The sequence below is a fragment of the Podarcis vaucheri genome (genome assembly GCF_965113315.1).
Source record: "Podarcis vaucheri genome assembly, chromosome: 11".
In the NCBI taxonomy this organism is placed as follows: domain Eukaryota; kingdom Metazoa; phylum Chordata; class Lepidosauria; order Squamata; family Lacertidae; genus Podarcis; species Podarcis vaucheri.
The window spans coordinates 32,030,664-32,050,438 of NC_138749.1; the positions used below are offsets into that span (position 1 = coordinate 32,030,664).

The 19,775-nt window shown below is 39.8% G+C and overlaps 1 protein-coding gene across 1 annotated transcript; it reads right to left on the bottom strand.

Moving 5' to 3' along the window:
• Positions 1–4,422: 4,422 nt before the first annotated feature.
• DHFR (dihydrofolate reductase) lies at positions 4,423–19,679 on the bottom strand. Its single transcript, XM_082192040.1, has 6 exons — positions 19,485–19,679; positions 18,594–18,643; positions 18,039–18,144; positions 16,558–16,684; positions 5,540–5,655; positions 4,423–4,941 (listed from the first exon to the last, which is right to left on the bottom strand). Exons 1-6 carry the CDS (start codon positions 19,568–19,570, stop codon positions 4,863–4,865), a joined length of 564 nt encoding a protein of 187 aa, XP_082048166.1. The 5' UTR covers positions 19,571–19,679; the 3' UTR covers positions 4,423–4,862.
• Between the last annotated feature and the right edge of the window lie 96 nt (positions 19,680–19,775).

Consider the following 19,775-nt stretch of genomic DNA (forward strand, 5'->3'; position numbering starts at 1 on the left):
GGCGGCTAACAAGCAATAATAAAAACAAGTTGAATGATTACAACTTAAAAACAAAATTAAAATACATTAAAATATTGAAACATTAAAATATTAAAATGTAGCCTCATCGCAGAAGGAAAAGAAAAAAGAAAGAGAGGTAGGGAATCAAATTGGCTCCAAGCCAAAGGACAGGTGGAACAACTCTGTCTTAAAGGCCCTGCGGAAAAAAATCAGATCCTGCAGGGCCCTGGTCTCATGAGGCAGAGCGTTCCACCAGGCCGGAGCCAGAGTTGAAAAGGCCCTGGCTCTGGTTGAAGCCAATCTAACTTCCTTAGGGCCCGGGATCACTAGGGTGTTGCTATTTATGGACCTTAAGGTCCTCCGTGGGGCATACTGGGAGAGGCGGTCCCGTAAGTACGAGGGTCCTAGGCCATGAAGGGCTTTAAAGGTCAAAACCTTAAATCTGACCCTGTACTCCACCGGGAGCCAGTGCAGCTTGAAAAGCACTGGGTGAATATGCACCCATGGCAGAGACCCCATGAGGAGCCTCGCTGTAGCATTCTGCACCCGCTGGAGTTTCTGGGACAGCTTCAAGGGCAGCCCCGCGTAGAGCGAATCACAGTAGTCAAGCCTGGAGGTGACCATCGCATGGATCACTGTGGCCAGGTCGGGGTTTGTGTAATATGTGGTTTATTACACAAATAGGTTGATTAACTATAGTACCTGGGTTGAAGAAATGCTGCAAATGGCTTTCTACAGGAAGGAATTGTGCCCTCCTTAGGTATGGTTTTCTAATTTATCTTGATATGCCTATAAATCACCATTGGCAGCCAGCTTAGAGTGAATCACATCCCCTGTGATTACCCCCCCCATTTTCACTGAATATGCACTTAGCTGCTTAGTGACCTCTTCCTAGATATGAGATGGGATCTATCCCTCAAAAGCACATGCCACAAATATTTTGCCAGTGTACAATGCTATAAAATGTTTCCTCGAACCATAAATCTATTACTCCTTCATCTTGCGCTTTTTTTAAAAGCCGCTTGAAGAGGTGCAGTTGCGACGGACCGTGCTTCGCAAGACGAAAAGACTCGCAGAACGAATTCTTTTCGTCTTCCGAGGCACCACTGTAATATAATAATAATAATTTATTATTTATACCCCACCCATCTGACTGGGTTTCCCCAGCCACTCTGGGCGGCTTCCAGCAAAATATTAAAATACAATGAATTTCTTGCATGTTGTTTTCAGAAGCTGTAGAATTTCAGATAAATATGCACTTACTGTTTATGTCTTGCACTTGTGGCCTGGAAGTCCCCACTCCCCAATGAAGCTGTAGCCATTCCTGTCGGATGTGGATGTAGCTGTTTTAACTATAGCAGCAAACTCTCTTGTTTTGCTGATTATGTTGGTATTGTTAAAACACTGCACCTATGTGGAGAGTCACTTTGCACAAATGGAACACTTTTAAAGAACAGTTCTACACAGAGCAAGAAAACAGTAAAAACAACAATAACCCTGTTTAGTAAAATGTACAAGTTAGACGAGAATAGTCAAAAATTAATACTCCTAATACATCAGAACACAAATGAAGTTTTCCAAAAGGCTTAAAAAAATATTCACTTGTTCTATATACCTCACTTTGAGGCAATGGGAAATTATTCATCTTCAGAATGTTGCCCTTTCTTTTTTCACAAGTAGCCCCACTGGCATCAGTTAGATACTTTAAAAGCAGCTTTGAGTCAGCTTCTTGTTGTAGAACAGGAAAAATAAAACCGTTTCCCTCAGTTCTCTGTGCAGCTAAGTGCAGTGAATAGCATGGCACAATGAGTGACAATATAATTACCAGTCACTAAGAGAAGTATAATACAGATATAATTTAATCCCCTTCATTCATGCTTCCCTGGGAACAAAGTGTTCTAAACAGCTTAAAAATTAAATATTGTTTAATAGTAGAACTAGCAAGAAAGCTGAAACCAGCTGGTCTGCATTGCAGTTCCAAAAGTAGACTGGTGATTCAACTAAAATATGCCAGCCTTCAGCAAAATTTTGGAGAGTTTAATTAGCAGACTGCTTTTCCCTGTGTTAATGGGTAACAGTAGCCCCTTTTTTCAGATGTTGCCATTGTCATGCCTTCATGCACACATATAACAGGCTCTCTCTTTTATCTACCTTCACTTGTGTCTATATATAAAGTCAAATAACTGATCACCCCTACCTCGAATAACCCTAATAATAAAAGTTCAATGGCTGGAAAAGCTGGAACAGCAGCAGTAGTGAGTGTAGTAAAGAGCTAAATTAGGTCCCTATAAAATATATTCCTGTTCCTAAAAGCAGCCCACCTGAAGTGCATTGCATTCTTGAACAATGTACAGGAGGTGAAACAATTCATTGTGCCATAATGCCAACTTTAGAACTAGTGTGAAATTGGCCAGTTCATTCTCTTTGTGTCGTGTAGTTGGAGTCTTAGAGGAAATGGTAATAGGGATTGTGCATACATTCCTTACATTGCTATGGAATGTACTTTAGAAAGCTGCTAGTTTTGAAATAGCTTCAGGCCTATAGGCATTATTATTCAGTGCGATGTATACAGAACAATGAGAGGCCAGGCTCATCCATGAGATGATCAAACCCGCTGTGTAGCTCACCAGGAACAGAGGCAGATTTGGGGGCTGCCACAACTATGATGTAGAATGGCGCACCATAGGCAGAGGGGCACTGGATTTTAGTGTTGCACAGGATGCCAGTGAAATTTGAGACCCCAAGATCCACCACTGCAAGGAAAAGAGTGACAGTGGAGCAGCAGTGAATCAATGGCTTCTAGAACTTCTTAGTTGGCAGAGATGAACACCAAAGGCAAAACTTTGTTTTTACTCTCAGGCAAAATGCATTTATTCAATACATTTCTATATCACCCTTTGTCACAAATAATCTCAATGCAGTTACACATCTGACATTCTTAATACTACAAAACAGTAACACACAGTGACATATTAAGATCAGTACTGAAATCCAATTTAGGCATTTTTACCCCAGGACTTAAATTACATTGATGAACATAAGTTCGTAAGTCATTTTTGAACCCCAGAAAAATAAAAACGGTTTAACTCCATTTAGTATAACAATTTATTTTTAAAGCCATAGATGATTTTTATTTTTAAAAAATCAGGTGCATCTGTGACAGATGGCCCAGGTAAATCAGAGTTTGATGGAACAATACAGGCTAAAGTCTCAGTATGCTAAGCAAGAGCTTCACCTTGATTGGTTGTGAGTACAGCTAGCCAGAAATGGGTGGAGACAGCACTTTGAAAGGGAAAAGGAAAAGGAGGTGGTTTTTTGGGGGGAGGGGTTCTTGGCATTTGGGAGACCATCCAAGCCACTACTGCTTCAGGTATTTTGGATCCCCAGTACTGGCAGTAAAATCTGCCTCAATTAGGGTGGAAAGGTAGATGGTCTGCCTCACCACCTTTGGACTCTGAAGTAAATTGGGATGTTATAGCTGAGTGTAACAAAACACATTTTGTACAACTTGATATATATATATATATATATATATATATATATATATATGCTTTCGTAGATTTTCACGGGTACAGGAATGCAGGTTTTGGTGTCTTCGGGTGTCTTCCCGTGTAAGAGTTGGGGTGTCTGTGCGACGTTTCGACGAGGTCTCACTCGTCATCTTGACGAGTGAGACCTCGTCGAAACGTCGCACAGACACCCCAACTCTTACACGGGAAGACACCCGAAGACACCAAAACCTGCATATATATATATATATATATATATATATATATATATACATACATATATATACACACATACACAGACACACACTTTTACATGTTGATATAAGCTCAGCAGCAAACTGAACAAAGGCTTGCTCTAAAATTACAAAAAGAGCACTAAATGGAAGATGGTACCAGGGTGGAGAAGTAAAAACGTGTTATGGAAAATAATTTGACAACAGTGTTCTGTTTGAGCAGCTGAAGGGGGGAAAGACTATGTATCAGATTGTATTATCCAGATAATGTTTAAGACAATTGCACTAATTGTCATTTCCCCCCTATTCTGTAGGATTCTGTGGCGAGATTGACCAACACAATTGATGGTAAATTACTCACTTTTAAAATTTCTTAATGGAGATTATAGTAACTTCTTAGCACTGGTAATTACTCCAGGCAGTGATTCATAAGCAAAGTGACTGCTGCCTAGCAACTTAATTTTTTTCTTGGTTTTCATATAAAAAGCTATCAACAGCAGGAAAAAAAACTCCACTTCCAATTTTAAGCATGAAATTGATGAGACGTAAAGTTTGAGCCATTGCCAGAAAATTGAAATTTAATGTGAGTTAATGGCTGGAAACTAAAATTTATGCATTGACCAGTGGCTGGTTGGGGGCTGATGGGAGTTGTAGTCCAAGAGAGTATTCATACAAGAAGATGAAATTCAAAACACACCTTTTTATTTATGAAACAACAACAAAAACAAACCCATGATTTATTCTGTCAGCCATAAACATGGAATGCATTTTTCAGTGCACTTATGGAAGTCTCACATACACAAGAGACAACTTTTTATTGTAGTTTCTACACTGTATTGTGCTTGTTGTGAGGAAGCCTCTCCACCAGCAGAACTTGCATTAGCCTGAAGAGAGTGAGCCAGAGATGAATACTACATGAAAGAGACATTTATTTCAGTGGAGCTTACTCCCATGGGAGGGCAAAGGAGAGCCTGGTGCTCCCTCTGTCTGATTCTCAGCATCTGCAGTTGTCAGGGGGAAGCAACACGGAGAGCACATGAGGGAGGGGAGCGTCTATTCTGCAAAATGGATTAAATTAAGAAGCTTGTTTTGAGCAAAGAGTTGTCACATCAGGTGAAGTTTAGATGCTCTTTTCATACACTTCAAATTTGTACTGAATGCCATTCTCTTCTTGAATATCAGCAGGGACACCTGGGAAACTATGTAGAGAGAAAGCATTGCTTGTAGTTTGATAAAAAGAATAATTACATATTTGACTAGGCTGAAAGAAACATGAAGAGGTTATTTTGTCCTTCACATATTGTTGGTTCTAATATTTCTTTTCAGGTTATGAATTAGCATAAATTAACTTGGGAAATATGGGACGTGGGTTGCGCTGTGGGTAAAACCTCAGCGCCTAGGACTTGCGGATCGCATGGTCGGCGGTTCAAATCCCCGTGGCGGGGTGAGCTCCCGTTGTTCGGTCCCAGCTCCTGCCCACCTAGCAGTTCAAAAGCACTCTTAAGTACAAGTAGATAAATAGGTACCGCTTTATAGCGGGAAGGTAAACGGCGTTTCCGTGTGCTGCGCTGGTGCTGGCTCGCCAGAGCAGCTTCGTCACGCTGGCCATGTGACCCGGAAGTGTCTCTGGACAGCGCTGGCCCCCGGCCTCTTAAGTGAGATGGGCGCACAACCCCAGAGTCGGACACAACTGGCCCGTACGGGCAGGGGTACCTTTAACTTGGGAAATATTTTGTTATGCCACTAATAGTAAAGCTTCAGATGAAAATGAGAGATTACTGTTCATAAAATACTTACCTAGGTAGAAGCCTGTATTTTTCTAAATCAATTTCTGGAAAGAATGTATCGCTTTCAAAGTAATGCAGGATTCTGGTCACAAACAATCGTTGATGAACTGGCATGTCCATTGCTGCCTTAAAAAGCCAGATAAAATAAGTGAATATGTGTTTTCTTAATTAGCCAATACTGGGCAGGAACTTAATTTTTTACAGGCAATTTTAATAATATATCACCAATCAATTTACAGACAGTAAATTGGTTTTAAACGCAGTATAAGGAGTCTCTATAGGAGTATATTGTATTTTAAAATGGGGTTTCAGATTTTTAGGGGTTTTTGAATGTCTTATGTAGATTTTTCAATTTCATTGTTCTGTATGGGACAATGACGATAAAGATATCGTATCGTAATAGGGCTGCCATATTCTGGAGAACACCCCCCCCCATCCTGCACCTCCGTGCAAGGCCTGCTGGCCGCTGGGAGCAATTCAGGGTTTAGCACAGCCCTGGAAAGGCCATGCTAGGCCGCCTGATGCAGTGCTTCCTGTTCCAGGGCACAGAGCCTTCTGAGTATGCATGTGCCCCACAAATAAAAATAAAAATTATAATGATAATGATAATAAATTAAACCCCCAAACCCAGACAACCCATGAAAAATGCAGAAATCTGCCTGGATGGGGGGGTGCTCTGGCCCCCCTCAAAAGGACATGTCCAGGAAATCCCAGACATATGGCAACCCTAGACAGTAAGACATTTACTGAAAACTGTAAACATCTTTAGAAATATTGGAGTTTTGGGAAACCAAAAAGAGCAGACAGATTCTCAAAGGACATCACGTGGTCACAATGAGTTACTATTGTTTAATTTGTATCCCAATTCTCCACAAAAAACTGCACCCAAAGTGGTTTGCAGCACAGCAAAAAAAGAAAAAAGGGAAAAAAAAGAAACTACTAAATAATAAACGGTGCAAAACAACAGTGACCCTGACATATTAAACAATTTTAACAAATACAAATGTGGTTTACCCTTACTGGACTCCCTGTGCAGCGGGCAGGAGTCAGATATAGTCGGGTCTATTTACTACCTAAGTCAGTACTACTCAAATTCTGTAACCAATAAAGTTGTGGCCAAAATTTGCCCAATAACATTAACCAAATATCTGTGTCCTGGTATTTTTCATTCATCTTCGAGGGGGTGGTTACAGGGTCTCGACACACAATAAAGTCAAAAGCTCTAAACAGTTGCAGAGTGCAAAGATGCAAAGAGTAAATTACGTTAGGAAAGTCCTAAAAATGGCAGCAATAGTATATAGTACATAAATATCAAAGTGTAGCTATACAAAAAATCAATTCTGTTAAACATGGGAGCAGCAGAATATTTCCTCAGATCCTCGACCCATTCATATAGTTAATGCCAAGAGTTTCCCAACACTTAACATGCAGAGCCCTGTAGCCTGCCTCTTACAAGGATGGTCTCTCCCCCCCCCCCCCGCTCTCACACAGAGCATTCTTTTCAATGGTCTCCTCCTCTCATTGATGACTGTGCTAATTATGGTCGTGTTTCTGTGTCCTCTGCTGGATTTTTTTTTTTAAAAGAACTGAACCCACTTGTGGTTTTCCTTTACATCATGTTAACATAGAAATTAGGTCTGAAAACAAAACTCAGAGCATTATCCACTTGAAAGGACACTACAAGAATCCCTGTGAATACAATAACTGCAGGGCAGGAAGATTAACACAACCACTCCTGTTGTTTATTTCCAGACCACAGATATAAAGCAGATATGAAGTAGCAGACAATTTTCACAACTTGCAAACAAATCCAAAACCATTCCTCATAAACACATCTATAGAAACATATGTCACACAAAGATAATTTGACCCAAGAAGATAAAAAGATTTATGTGGGGATTAAAATTTTTATGAGGCCAAGCTTTTTCAATAAAATAAAATAAAAAATACAATATATTGGCTGCATTTGGACATCATGCTAAACTGTAGTTTAGCAAGACATGAATAGACATAGCCTTTTCCTGGGCTCCTGCACTCCACCTACTTTCCACCTGAACACTCAGGAAGAGAAGTTTGATATATTTTCCTTCTGCTTTGATTATCCATAGCTTGTTGTGCCTTCTAAACCTGACAGAATATAGTTAATCTTAATTATGGTTAGTTTCAAATAAGCCATGTTTAAAACATGGTTTCTGAAGTTGGCTTATTAAACTTAACCATACTTAAGATTAACCACAATTCCACATAAGACAATAAACAGTGGTCAACCTAAAGTTGATGCAAAAGCTTCTAAATTCCTCCTCTCAGACATCTGAGAGGAGAAGGGAGGACTGAGAGTGTGGGAGGAGGTTAGGTTATGCCAAACTATAGTTTAGAGTGACATCTGAACACAGCCATGCATAACTGTATTAATTTAGCCTGGAATGTGGCAGCCATTTGATTATTATTTTTTTAAAGGACACATAAGGAGAAGCAATCAGTTTTGAAATATTGTGCATTCTGATAAGTGCAGCCTCGTTCTTTAATTTACAGATGCAGGAAACCGCCCCCAGGCCTGCTTATGAAAAGTACACAACCAGCTACAGCTATATGGTTATCAACATAAAGATTTCAACATAAATAATTCTCTTTCCACTTTTCTCCCACAGAACACTTAATCTTCTAAAGATGATTCACTTAACATTGAGTTGGTAACTGTTGCTTTGACAAACGTCTGTTCATGCAGATCTAATCCAACAATTTAAGTTAGCAGTTGCTGAGGCCACAAATTTATAAAGCAACTGATTCAGTTTGAATACTTTCAGGTAAAAAGGAGAACACATGAGCGAGATAGAATTCTTTTGGCATTTAATGACCAAGAAAAGCCAATTTTTTATTTCATTTCTTTATAAGGAGTGCACAGGAATAAAATTATACTATCCATTGATTGTAATCCTCTCTGTCCCCATTGCCTGCTACCAACTTTTGCAATGTATTCACCACTACGACCAAATCAAGACAAAGGCATGATCAAAACCAGAAACAGATTTTAAAGTACCGTACTTGGGGCTACATCACTGATGGGGAAAATCTGGGCCAGGGGCCTCCAGGCTTCTTTAGCTGGCCTTCAAAACTCTCACCAGGACACACCTTTCACTGGCCCTGTTTCACAGCCCACGTGTTTTTGCCAGGCTACAATATGCCCTTGAATTCTGATAATGCTTTTTGGTTGTCTGGGTGGAAGGTACAAAGGTTATGAGTGAGTTTTTCAAATTTACAAAAGTAAATTTCACATTAGTTTACTTTGTTCACTTTTATGTCTTCCCCTACCCACCTTGGGCATATGTACCGGTACTTCTATTTCCGTGTAAATTCTGCAACAAAAAGTCCACCATTTTGGGAAAGGAGAAATTTCTTGCAAATTAAGCAATGAAGTTGCTGCCACATGTGGAAAGTAACTTCCAAACTGCATTGTATCCTGCTAAAAAAAAAGTTTCATATGGAATCTAATACTAGTGTTTGCTTTAGAATCCTCTGTGTACATACTGCAGAGTTTTCAGAGAGGATTCATTCTGCTGATTATATAAAACAAATTTCAAGGAAAAGGAAATACTAAGAAACCACTAAGGATTAGCTCTTGAATTAATCCTTCCATTCTTGCAGTGCCAAATCTTCCCTTGCTAAGCACTTGCAGCTTAACAAAATGAGGGGAGAAAGAGAAAACCCCACAGTGAATCCCACATACTTACATCTACTGACACAGGATAGTGGGCAACGTTCAACTACTAATCTCACACAGTTCTTGTACACAAAAGGAAGAAAAAAGATTCCACTGCATCTTATAAATGTTGTTGGTTTTTTTAAAGTCACATTGTCAGTTGGCATCAACTCAAATATAGTTAAGACGTTGCTACATTTCTTTCAACCAAGTCCCCACCCCCACACCTCTTATTCAGAGCAGAAGTTCAAATCCTCCCACTTCAATCTTAGCAAGCACTTCTAAAAAGGCACTTAAAATACAGAAGACCGGGATTTAAGTGACTTATGACTCCATCAATGAGTCATGCTCTAACCTTTCTTCCACCCGTCCCCCATTTTATAATTTTCCAAGATGTCAAATCAGCATGTTTCTTTTATATGAATAAGAGTTGATTGCTAATTTTGGATAAATAATTTCACATTTGTTTTCTATATTAGAACTGTGCAAAAGGCCTGAACATCTCCTGCATGACAGTGCTTCTAGAAAGTGTCAGATCATGTACTACAGTCCTGATGTGGCTGCACTGCCACCATTTGTGATATTTCCATGATACTAGAACCATTCTGCCCTCAGTGTTGATGCAGCAGCCTCCATCATCAGCACTACTGAACTGGCAATTGCTTGCAAGCATAGTGTAGATTAGCACACTCAATTAAGCAGAGCAGTACTGTATAAAGGTAAAGGGCCCTTGGACGGTTAAGCCCAGTTAAAGGTAACTATGAGGTTGCAGTACTCATCTCGCTTTTCAGGCTGAGGGAGCCGACTTTTGTCCAGAGACAGCTTTCTGAGTCATGTGGCCAGCATAACTAAACCACTTCTGGTGCAATGGAACACCGTACGGAAACAAGAGTGCACGGAAACGCCATTTACCTTCCTGCTGCAGCAGTACCTATTTATCTACTTGCACTGGCATGCTTTTGAACTGCTACGTTGGCAGGAGCTGAGACCCAAAAGAGCCTGCTATGCCTGCTAATTTCATTCAGTTTTGTCAAAAAGAAAAGCTATAGCCGTTTGTTGTTTTCTCCACTATAAGCACTAGGGAGGCACACAACTTTGTTTTCCCCAAACTGGGATTTGGATTCAGATCAGAGGTGAACTGGGCAGGCTCTGAAGCAGTCTGAACCAAATCTGTATGTTTCCAAAGCACCAAACTGGAGTCTAAGCCAAATCTTGTGGTTACTACACACCTCTACCAGTGCCCCTCAAAGCAACTAGTCTCTAAAATAAAAGTTAAACAAAAATGCAAACTAACAATTCAATAAATGATTATCATAACTTCAATTCAAAACATGCTTACTATAGTAAAATAAACCCCAATGAACACAGTGAGACTTACTTTTGAGTAAGCATGCATAAGTTTGTACTGTATCGAAATTTTCGTATAGCTGAAGAGACCCTAGAACAGCCTTTTTTTCAACAATTGGCTTAAAAAACAGGTAATGATGAAGCATGGTAGACCTCTTTAGAAAAGGCATCCCAAAGTCGAGGTGCTATGACCTCATATACCCACCAGCTGAACTTCTGCTGGTAGGGGTAACAGAGCATAGCCTTTTATGTTAACGTGAACGCAGAAATGGAGTGCATGCAATAAAACAATCTTTTAAAGGCAGACTCAGGGTGGTACTCAACTTCATTTTACTCAGAGTAGACCTATTGAATTAAGTGGACCTAAATTACTCAAGTTAATTAATTTCAAAGGTCTTCATCACACAAACCCTCTCAAGTAAACCTGAGTAAATAGGAATGTTCCAGTCTCAGAATGACTGGCAAACAAGAAGTGAAAGGTGCGCTTCCTCCTGCTTTCTTCCCTCTTGCTTGCCTAGTTCCAAGGGTTTGTCTACTTCCCCAGTGTAGATTCACTTACTATCCTAGCACAATGTGTGTGTGTGCACGCACCAGCATCACAACATCTTAAACAAACTTTTTAATGAATCCTTTTAGGGGGAAAAAGGGCTTATTAAACTATTGCAATAACTCTCAAGAGTGAGGCATGGGCTGTTAGGGTCAAGGACATACCAGACTTCTTCCCTGTATTTTTTACACATACACACACACAAAAGTATTGGTAATTTTTTAGCCTACAGAAAAAAGGAAAAACATTCAAGTATTGGTCTACCAAATTACCCAGTAATAATATATAAAGCTACTTCCCCCAGAGTTCCAGTACGTGGTATTACTGATAAGTACTTGGCATTTATTTTATTAAAATCAAACTTTTATTATTAAAATGATTTCATAAATGAAATCATACAAAACATATTGGACTACCTATATTTAGATCTTTGCTGTTTTGTACAACATACTATGTCGTACTCTCACTCCCCCGACATTCTGGCTCTGGGCATCTATTCAATGTGAAGCTTACAGAGTAGCATTTTTAGCAAATCAGTGAGTATGCTGACTGCTTTTGTTGGGAAGTACTCTATTAAAGAGACAGTTTATCTTTTAAACAGATATTTGCTACAGTAATAAAGCGCAAATAAATGGTTCTTAATTAATGCAAGGAAAGTAATTGGAAAAAGCTGGAAGCCATGCTAAATACAACAGAATAAAATATGTTATTTTAAACACTCTGACATTAAATATGGAGCAAAGTATTTTATGAGAGTGTACAGCAAAGGGCTTTCATTTTCCATTGTTCAGTGACTGATAAGCTTAACATCCCCTCCTGTCCTTTTCCCAAATGAGTAATTCTTTACACAATGCTTTAATCAAAAAGCATTCAGGTGACACTGTCCATTCGTGTATAAAACAACCTCGACTGGCACATTGTTTGCCACAAAAACTGTTTATGAATCATGGCTCAGAAAATATATTTAAATCTACCAAACAACAGGCACATTTAACTCAGTGCCATTTGCACGTCTGTATAAAATCTGTAGTGGCTATATAAAATTTATCAGTGAGGTGGATTACAGTTGTTGCCAGAACAAACAGAAAATGAGCCCTGCTAGTGCAGCACCCTGTTTTCACAGTAGCCAACAAGATGCCTTTGGGAAGCCTGCAAGCACATGTGGGCGAGAGCACATTCCCAACTCAGCTACAACAGGTAGCACACAGGTATCATATTTCAATCATGGTCTGTAACTCTGATCTTGCAAGTTTGCACTACTAGTATTGCCTCTACCATGTTCTTAGCCCATACACCAGTAGACTGTTGTATATGAAACTTCATGCTACATACACTATACCAGTTCCTCTCTAAGGGGCAAACTATGTGTGATCTTCAATGTATCACGAAGAATTACAGTATCACTAAGAATTATCTTCGGGTAACGTAATCTTCGAGTTGCCAAACTCATGCATGTGCAGAAGCAGTCCTCCGGTTACGAAATTTTCAGGATACGGCCAGGCCTCCAGAACGGATCCCGTTCGTAACCAGAGATACCACTGTACATCAATATGTTCCAACAAACAACACAGTTCCCAGTTTTATTAGGACCACGGTATCCAAGGAGGGAGCTTTATTTCCCTGCACAGTCCTGACAAAAATAGCAACTCCAAAGCATTGCTATTCGCTTCAGAAAAAGGCTCCCATCAACAGTAATGAGAACAACCTTCCCCCTGCTCAGATTAATATTGAGTGTGTATTTCAGAAGGATTGCTGGAAAATAGAAAGGGTTAAACCTCTTTTCATGTTGCAGTGCAATGAAAATCGAACTCCCATGCCTGCTGTTGTTGTTTTTTAATGCACTTTGAGGGGCCTTCTAACGACATACTTAGCATCACATGAATAGTTTGGCCCTATGTGGTCTGTTTGAAGGAACAGTACAAGCAGCAGGAAAGAGGAAAGACTAGGACAAATCATATTCATCATTGAGGATCCAGCATTTGTTTTCCCCCCTGTAGGTATGAAATAGAAGCACTTATGAAAATCTTTAGCTAGTGCTCTTCTTTGATACTGCCACCTTGTTGAGTAAAATAGAAGAATTAAGACATGCAGAATGAATAGCCCTTTGTATTATCCGCATTATCACATCTCCTGTGAAGTAGCTGTAATGCCAAGTTTTGTTCCAAAGAGTTCATCATGCCCTAGGCAACGCTCTTGGAACCCATAAGGTAAAGGTAAAGGGACCCCTGACCATTAGGTCCAGTCGTGTCCGACTCTGGGGTTGCGGCGCTCATCTCGCTTTATTGGCCGAGGGAACTGGCGTACAGCTTCCGGGTCATGTAGCCAGCATGACTAAGCAGCTTCTGGCAAACCAGAGCAGTGCATGGAAACACTGTTTACCTTCCTGCCGGAGTGGTACCTATTTAACTACTTGCACTTTGATGTGCTTTCGAACTGTTAGGTTGGCAGGAGCAGGGACCGAGCAACGGGAGCTCACCCCGTTGCAGTGATTTGAACCGCCGACCTTCTGATCAACAAGTCCTAGGCTCTGTGGTTTAACCCACAGTGCCACCCGTGTCCCCATTTGGAACCCTAGCAGAAAGCTTTATGACAATATTCAACAGATGAGAAAGGAATGTGTTTGGAAGAGGATCCAAACATTGTCAGAAAGCTATGTACAATGGGCAAGAGTCAAGGTTAGTCATCCTCAGAGAAGACCCATCAAAATCAGCACACTTACGTTTGATATCACCCTACGTGCCTTCTTAATTAAAGGTATTTCTGTACAATCACCATGTAGCTGCATTAAGTGTATGTAATTCACTACGTGTGCGTGCTCACCCTGCTCCCACCCCCTCCCATTAGCCCTTTATAACTTTCCCTTCCCACCCTAGGCAACTATGAACTTGCTCTTCACGTTCCCATGCCCCCGCTTGTACACAACCCCACCATCCTGTAACCTCCTGCATCTTCCTCCTCACCCACATGTTGCAACTATGAAGCGCCCTTTTCACTTTCTGCCCAGTTATGTGCAGGCCACCCCGCATATACCCAGGGGTTACGGTTCGAGGCAGTGAAAACATGTATATTTGAAACACCACTGAGAATGTCTGCAAACACTAAATTCTGCCCCACCCTGCCCCTTTTAGTGATATAAAGGAACATATTTATTATTAATCACAATTCTAACCCCATCATTCTTCCAAGGGGTTTGAGACAGACATTCTCCTGCCGCTTCAGAGTGCTTCCAAAGGTATGTGGAAATTTCAACTCCTCCATCCAAGTCCAACAGTATGATACTTGTCATGGATTTTCGTACTTACCTAGAAGTAAAATGACATTTTGAACTGACTAGGATAAAGTTGCAATTTTAATGTATATACTTTCATCCCAAACTTGTATGGCCAGAGTTCTTTGGATTGGGTGAGGTTACAAATTAAACCAAACCACAGAGCCTAGGGCTTGGTGATCAGAAGGTCAGCGGTTCAAACCCCCATGTCGGGGTGAGCTCCCGTTGCTCGGTCCCAGCTCCTGCCAACCTGTTCTAAAGCATGTCGAAGTGCAAGTAGATAAATAGGTACCACTCGGGTGGGAAGGTAAACAGCATTTCCGTGCACTGCTTTGGTTCTCCAGAAGCGGCTTAGTCATGCTGGCCACATGACCCGGAAGCTGTACGTCGGCTCCCTCAGCCAAGTAAAGCGAGATGAGCGCCGCAACCCCAGAGTCGTCCACGACTGGACCTAACAGTGAGGGGTCCCTTTAACCTTTAATTGGTAAAGTTCTATACCCCACTGCCCCCAGCACTGGCTTTGCCTAATGATGTGTTGCAAAAGCTGTTACATTAAAACACGTAACACAGTAATGTCAAAAACAAAGCTTTCAAAAGCAAATTCATGCAACTAATGGATTACATAAAATAAAATGATTCATTTCAATTACCAGCAGATATTCAGTACCCATAGATAATTTTCTACCCACACACCTGTTCATAAAATAATAGTAGTCTTTTAGAAACTCTTATCATTCAGCATACTACATCTCTGATAAATGCACTAAAACACTTTGAATTTTTATTGGTGTTCATGTTAATTTAGTCCATCTCATTAAAACCATAATGTTAGCTCAAAAATAAAGCTTTCTCTAGAACCACTTTACTTTTTCCTTGCAGGCTATCAGGAAGTGGCTTTATTACTAGAACTTGAAGTTATAGACAGAATTTACATAAAAATGTTACATTGACTAGTAGAGTAGCATACTCTCTTGGGCAAGACAGCCTGTGGCTATGAAGTTAACCCACCACACGAACAACAGGATGCAGGGAACAATAATAAAAAACAAACAATTAATGCCTGAGAGTTGCAACGCTGAATAGCACTGCTCTCTTTTAAGTAACAGGAAGTGAAGCAGAAGGCATAAAACTTAACTAGGTTAGATATGAAGAATATAAATTATTAACTGAAGTATACATTTTTGGAACACTACAAAAGCAGCTTTGTGAAGCATGCATTTTGACTGTTCAGTTCTCAATTGGTGTTTTCTTCTAAATGGAAGATAAACATTATACTCTAGTAGGAGGCAGGTTATTTTAAAATGTATTTCAGGTTCTCAGAATTATTCAAGTCAGTTCACAACATCCATTGAAAATGAATGTTATACAATAAACAAACTAAAATGCATAATAATAAAACACTAAATGTCCATATTAGGAGGTTACAGAGGCCAAAAGCACAAAAAAAGCTTCACTATAGTAACCAGGATAACATATGTATATATTTTATATAAAAAATATCAGTAGAAACTGGGAAGGTAAAAAATGTGGTAAAAATCTGCACCCTTCTTTTTAACAATTCACAAAGGATTGTACTTGTTTAGCCTGCATTTATTTTAATGTGGCTTGCTGGGAAATCCCATCTAAGGACCATTAAAATAAATAAGCAAAAACTGTATTGTTTCTTGGTGGATTGCACCTATCTGCTCCCTTCCCACTGGTGTGAGATGGGGAGGGAGTGACTGCGCCCCAGGTGGGAGGTAGGGTAGGATATTATATTTATCTGAATTCTGAGGCTGTGTAAGTTTTTATCTTGCACTGCTGTACAATGTGACTGGCTGGCATTTTGTACCAGCCACTATGGTAAGTACTATTGGTCGAACAGTATGTATTTTTTTAGATTTATACTTGATTGTTAATATATTGTATTAAATTTCTGTTTAGTATATCACTTTGCAATTCTTTTGAATAGAATTAATAATTTTCTAAAATGAATGTTAATTTGTTAAATGAAAAGTACGGCTACATTTGGAGAAAAGCCCACTATGGAAACTGTTTTAAATGTACCGTCTACTTCAATGATTTGAAAATTGTCAGGATGTGAAAAGGCCATGCTAAAAGTAGGTATTGCCCATCTTTGATTATTATATTACATTATTTTAGAATATTAATCATGCGTTTGACCCATACCTTATAAACTGAAGTGCCTCCAACTATCCAAATCATGTCTATTTTACTTGCCAACTCTGGTGATTCCAGAAGATCTAATGCCTGATCTAGACTTTTGGCCAGGTAATGGGCTCCTTCAGGAATTTTCCTAGAACAAACAAATGTCACTGCTTAATATTTAAGCACATTCCCCCCCCCCTTATAAAACCATCCCTTGATCATTAGATTTTGTGGCTGATACAGTGGTACCTCGGGTTAAGTACTTAATTCGTTCCGGAGGTCCGTACTTAACCTGAAACTGTTCTTAACCTGAAGCACCACTTTAGCTAATGGGGCCTCCTGCTGCTGCTGCGCCGCTGGAGCATGATTTCTGTTCTCATCCTGAAGCAAAGTTCTTAACCTGAAGCAGTATTTCTGCGTTAGCGGAGTTTGTAACCTAAAGCATATGTAACCTGAAGTGTATGTAACCTGAGGTACCACTGTATACAATTAGAATTACTTCTGAGAGAAGGTAAAACTACATCCTCATAAACTGTTAAGCCTACAGTTTGAACAAGACATTATTCTGTGAACCACCCTGAGACCCCCGGGTATAGGGCGGTATATAAATTCAATAAATAAATAATACAGGAAATGAAAATAAATTACCGATATTAGCTGTACCAGAGATAGTTTGCTTTTGTTGTCCTTGAGATATTTCTACAATTTTAGAAATCAAGTGATATGCTACAGTTCACATACATACATGCATATATCCATCCTTGAGTATTCCTATCACATTTTCGTAAGCATGCACATGCTGTTTCTCAGCATAATATCTCTCAAGTTACAGTTGAACACTACAGGCAACTACAAAAATAGTAATGCCTATAGATATATGCATGTTTCATATGTGTGTATGTTTGTGCATGTATGCATCCAAGTATAAAAATGACAATATTGCGATAATCTCAGCTGTGAACTACAAGCATTTATCTCTACCATGTTTCTGCTTCATTGACCATGGGGTAGTGGTTAGGGTTGGAATAGGACTAGGGAGATCCAGGTTCAAGTCCCCACTTAGCTATCAAGCTCACTGGGTGACCCTGGAACAGTCACTATCCTTCAGTCTAGCTGACTTCATAGGGTTGCTGTCAGGGCAAAAATGGGGGAGAACAATTTCTAATCACCCTGAGCTCTGTGGAGGAAATGTGGGATCTAAAATAGAAACTATATTTGGGACAAATTGTAAATTTGGAGCCAAAATACTAGTAACCATGCAGGAATTAAAGATATAGAACAAAAAATGTGTCCTGACATAGCCCCCAGGTTTTAAAGAGCACATAGAAAAGTCAACACTTTCTACAGAATAGGCATTTTTAGCACTGAACAGGGGATTAGTTTTAAAAGGTACTATTGCTAACACAGAAACTTTTAAAACTAATCCCACTGAGCCAGTTAAATTCAGTAAATGATTTTATATCCTCTTCCAATTTTTCAAAAAAAAAAATATGGGTACTTACACCAGTTCCTTGCTGAGTACTATATTAATTCTGCCTTTTAAAGGGCGATTCTTCTCAGGAATGGAGAACCAAGTCCTTTTACCCATTATCACTACATTTTGTTTTCCTGTAAAATATAAAGAACATACTTGATGTTATTATCTAGTGACATCTGGTGGAGGTGGTATGGCCGTGCAACATCTATTTAAGCAGTAGCACCACAATAATCTTTTGGAGAATAATCTTGATTAATGAGGTGTGTACATTTAAAGGAGCTGTGTAGACGACACAGAATTTGCAATTTGTGGAGAATATTCTCACATCACTAAGCACTGCCATACACTAAGACACACGGCACCTCTCTTCCTCAGCAACTTGTAGACATGGCATGATAACTAGCATTAGGATCACAAACCTCATTTGTTTAAAATTTTGAAATATGCTTAGATTTGAAGGTCCTTTCACCAGAATAAAAAATTAATCTGGACCAAAGTCACTCATTTCCCAAAGTATATAGATGAGAGCTCGTGGTTGAAACAAACAAAACAGGACCCATGGAAAGTTAACTAACATTACCTTCTTGTGTAGGTGTCACTGTCATTTTCTGAAAATACTTAAACTCATTCCTGTTTAAAAACAAATGAACAATGTTGTAATCATGTCATCCTTGCAATAGCTATATTTATTCCTGACCTCAAGACTTCAGCAGTTCTTTTGTTAAGCCCTAACTTTGTAGCTCATACAACTGTGGATTGGTCTGATTTCACACACCCCTATTTGGGTTATTTGTTTATTTATTTGTGCATGCCGTTGAGCGACCATTACTGTTTCTATAAAGCACTGGGATCAAGATTCCCTGATACACGGTGAGAAAGAATGTGATGGGAGTGCGTAAGAGATTTCCATAGTAAGCCTAAAATTGCTCACTAAAGCAAAATTTGTACCAATCCAGACTTGCAGATATTATGTGCTGCCAATACTTGTTTTTATCTCCATCTATTTTTAATGAAGTTGGGTTGTATACTCAGACAGTCGCCGCTTATGTTTTATGCTATATTTTTGATGGGTTGCTGGCCTGGTTCGGAGCTGGTTCTATGCTGTTGCTTTAGTTTTTAAAATTATATATTGTTAGGCGTTTGGTATGTTTTATATTTTTTACACTGATTTTTATAGCGTTTCCACCGGCAGCCTTGGAAAGGGTTTTCTGTCCTGAAGGGTGCCATAAAAATATCCGGGGGTGGGAGGGAGGAGAGGCTGAATAAGTATGTAAAAGGTATATATAATTAAACGATTACAATTACTGCCCCTTTGACTAGCATAATATAGTTTCAGAAAAGACACCAACTCCCAGCCTGCTTTGCTCGACCTCAGCACAATCACCCGTCGTGTAAAGACAGCAGTGCATGCTGGGATTTGTATTCATTTTTAAAAGCGCGGGATAAAAGATAAGCGAACAAGAATTTTTACCTGAGCGGGGGCCAAGGAAGATTCCCATTCTTCCCGATGCCCATGTTCAGGGATACAGCAGCAATGGAATTTAATGAGAGAACCATAATGCCCACGAGTGCCTGTGCTGAATCTGCCTTCGGTACTGAAGCGGTATCTGTTAGACTTTGGAATTAAACAGCCCACGAGTCCAACGAAGGGGCGGGGTGGCGAAGCTCTGCACCCCTTACGCATGCGTAGGGCGGACACACCTCCTCCCACGAGGCTCCGCGACTCAAATAAAACAACGACCTTTCCCCCTCCTGTGACGAA

What these genes read in the sequence shown, in the direction of transcription:
- DHFR (XM_082192040.1), bottom strand. Translation starts at nt 19,570, where the DNA reads ATGGTTCTCTCATTAAATTCCATTGCTGCTGTATCCCTGAACATGGGC. An exon ending in CTTCCTTGGCCCCCGCTCAG is followed by an intron (nt 18,644 to 19,484) that starts GTAAAAATTCTT and finishes GTTTTTAAACAG; the next exon opens with GAATGAGTTTAAGTATTTTC. An exon ending in AGTGACACCTACACAAGAAG is followed by an intron (nt 18,145 to 18,593) that starts GTAATGTTAGTT and finishes TATATTTTACAG; the next exon opens with GAAAACAAAATGTAGTGATA.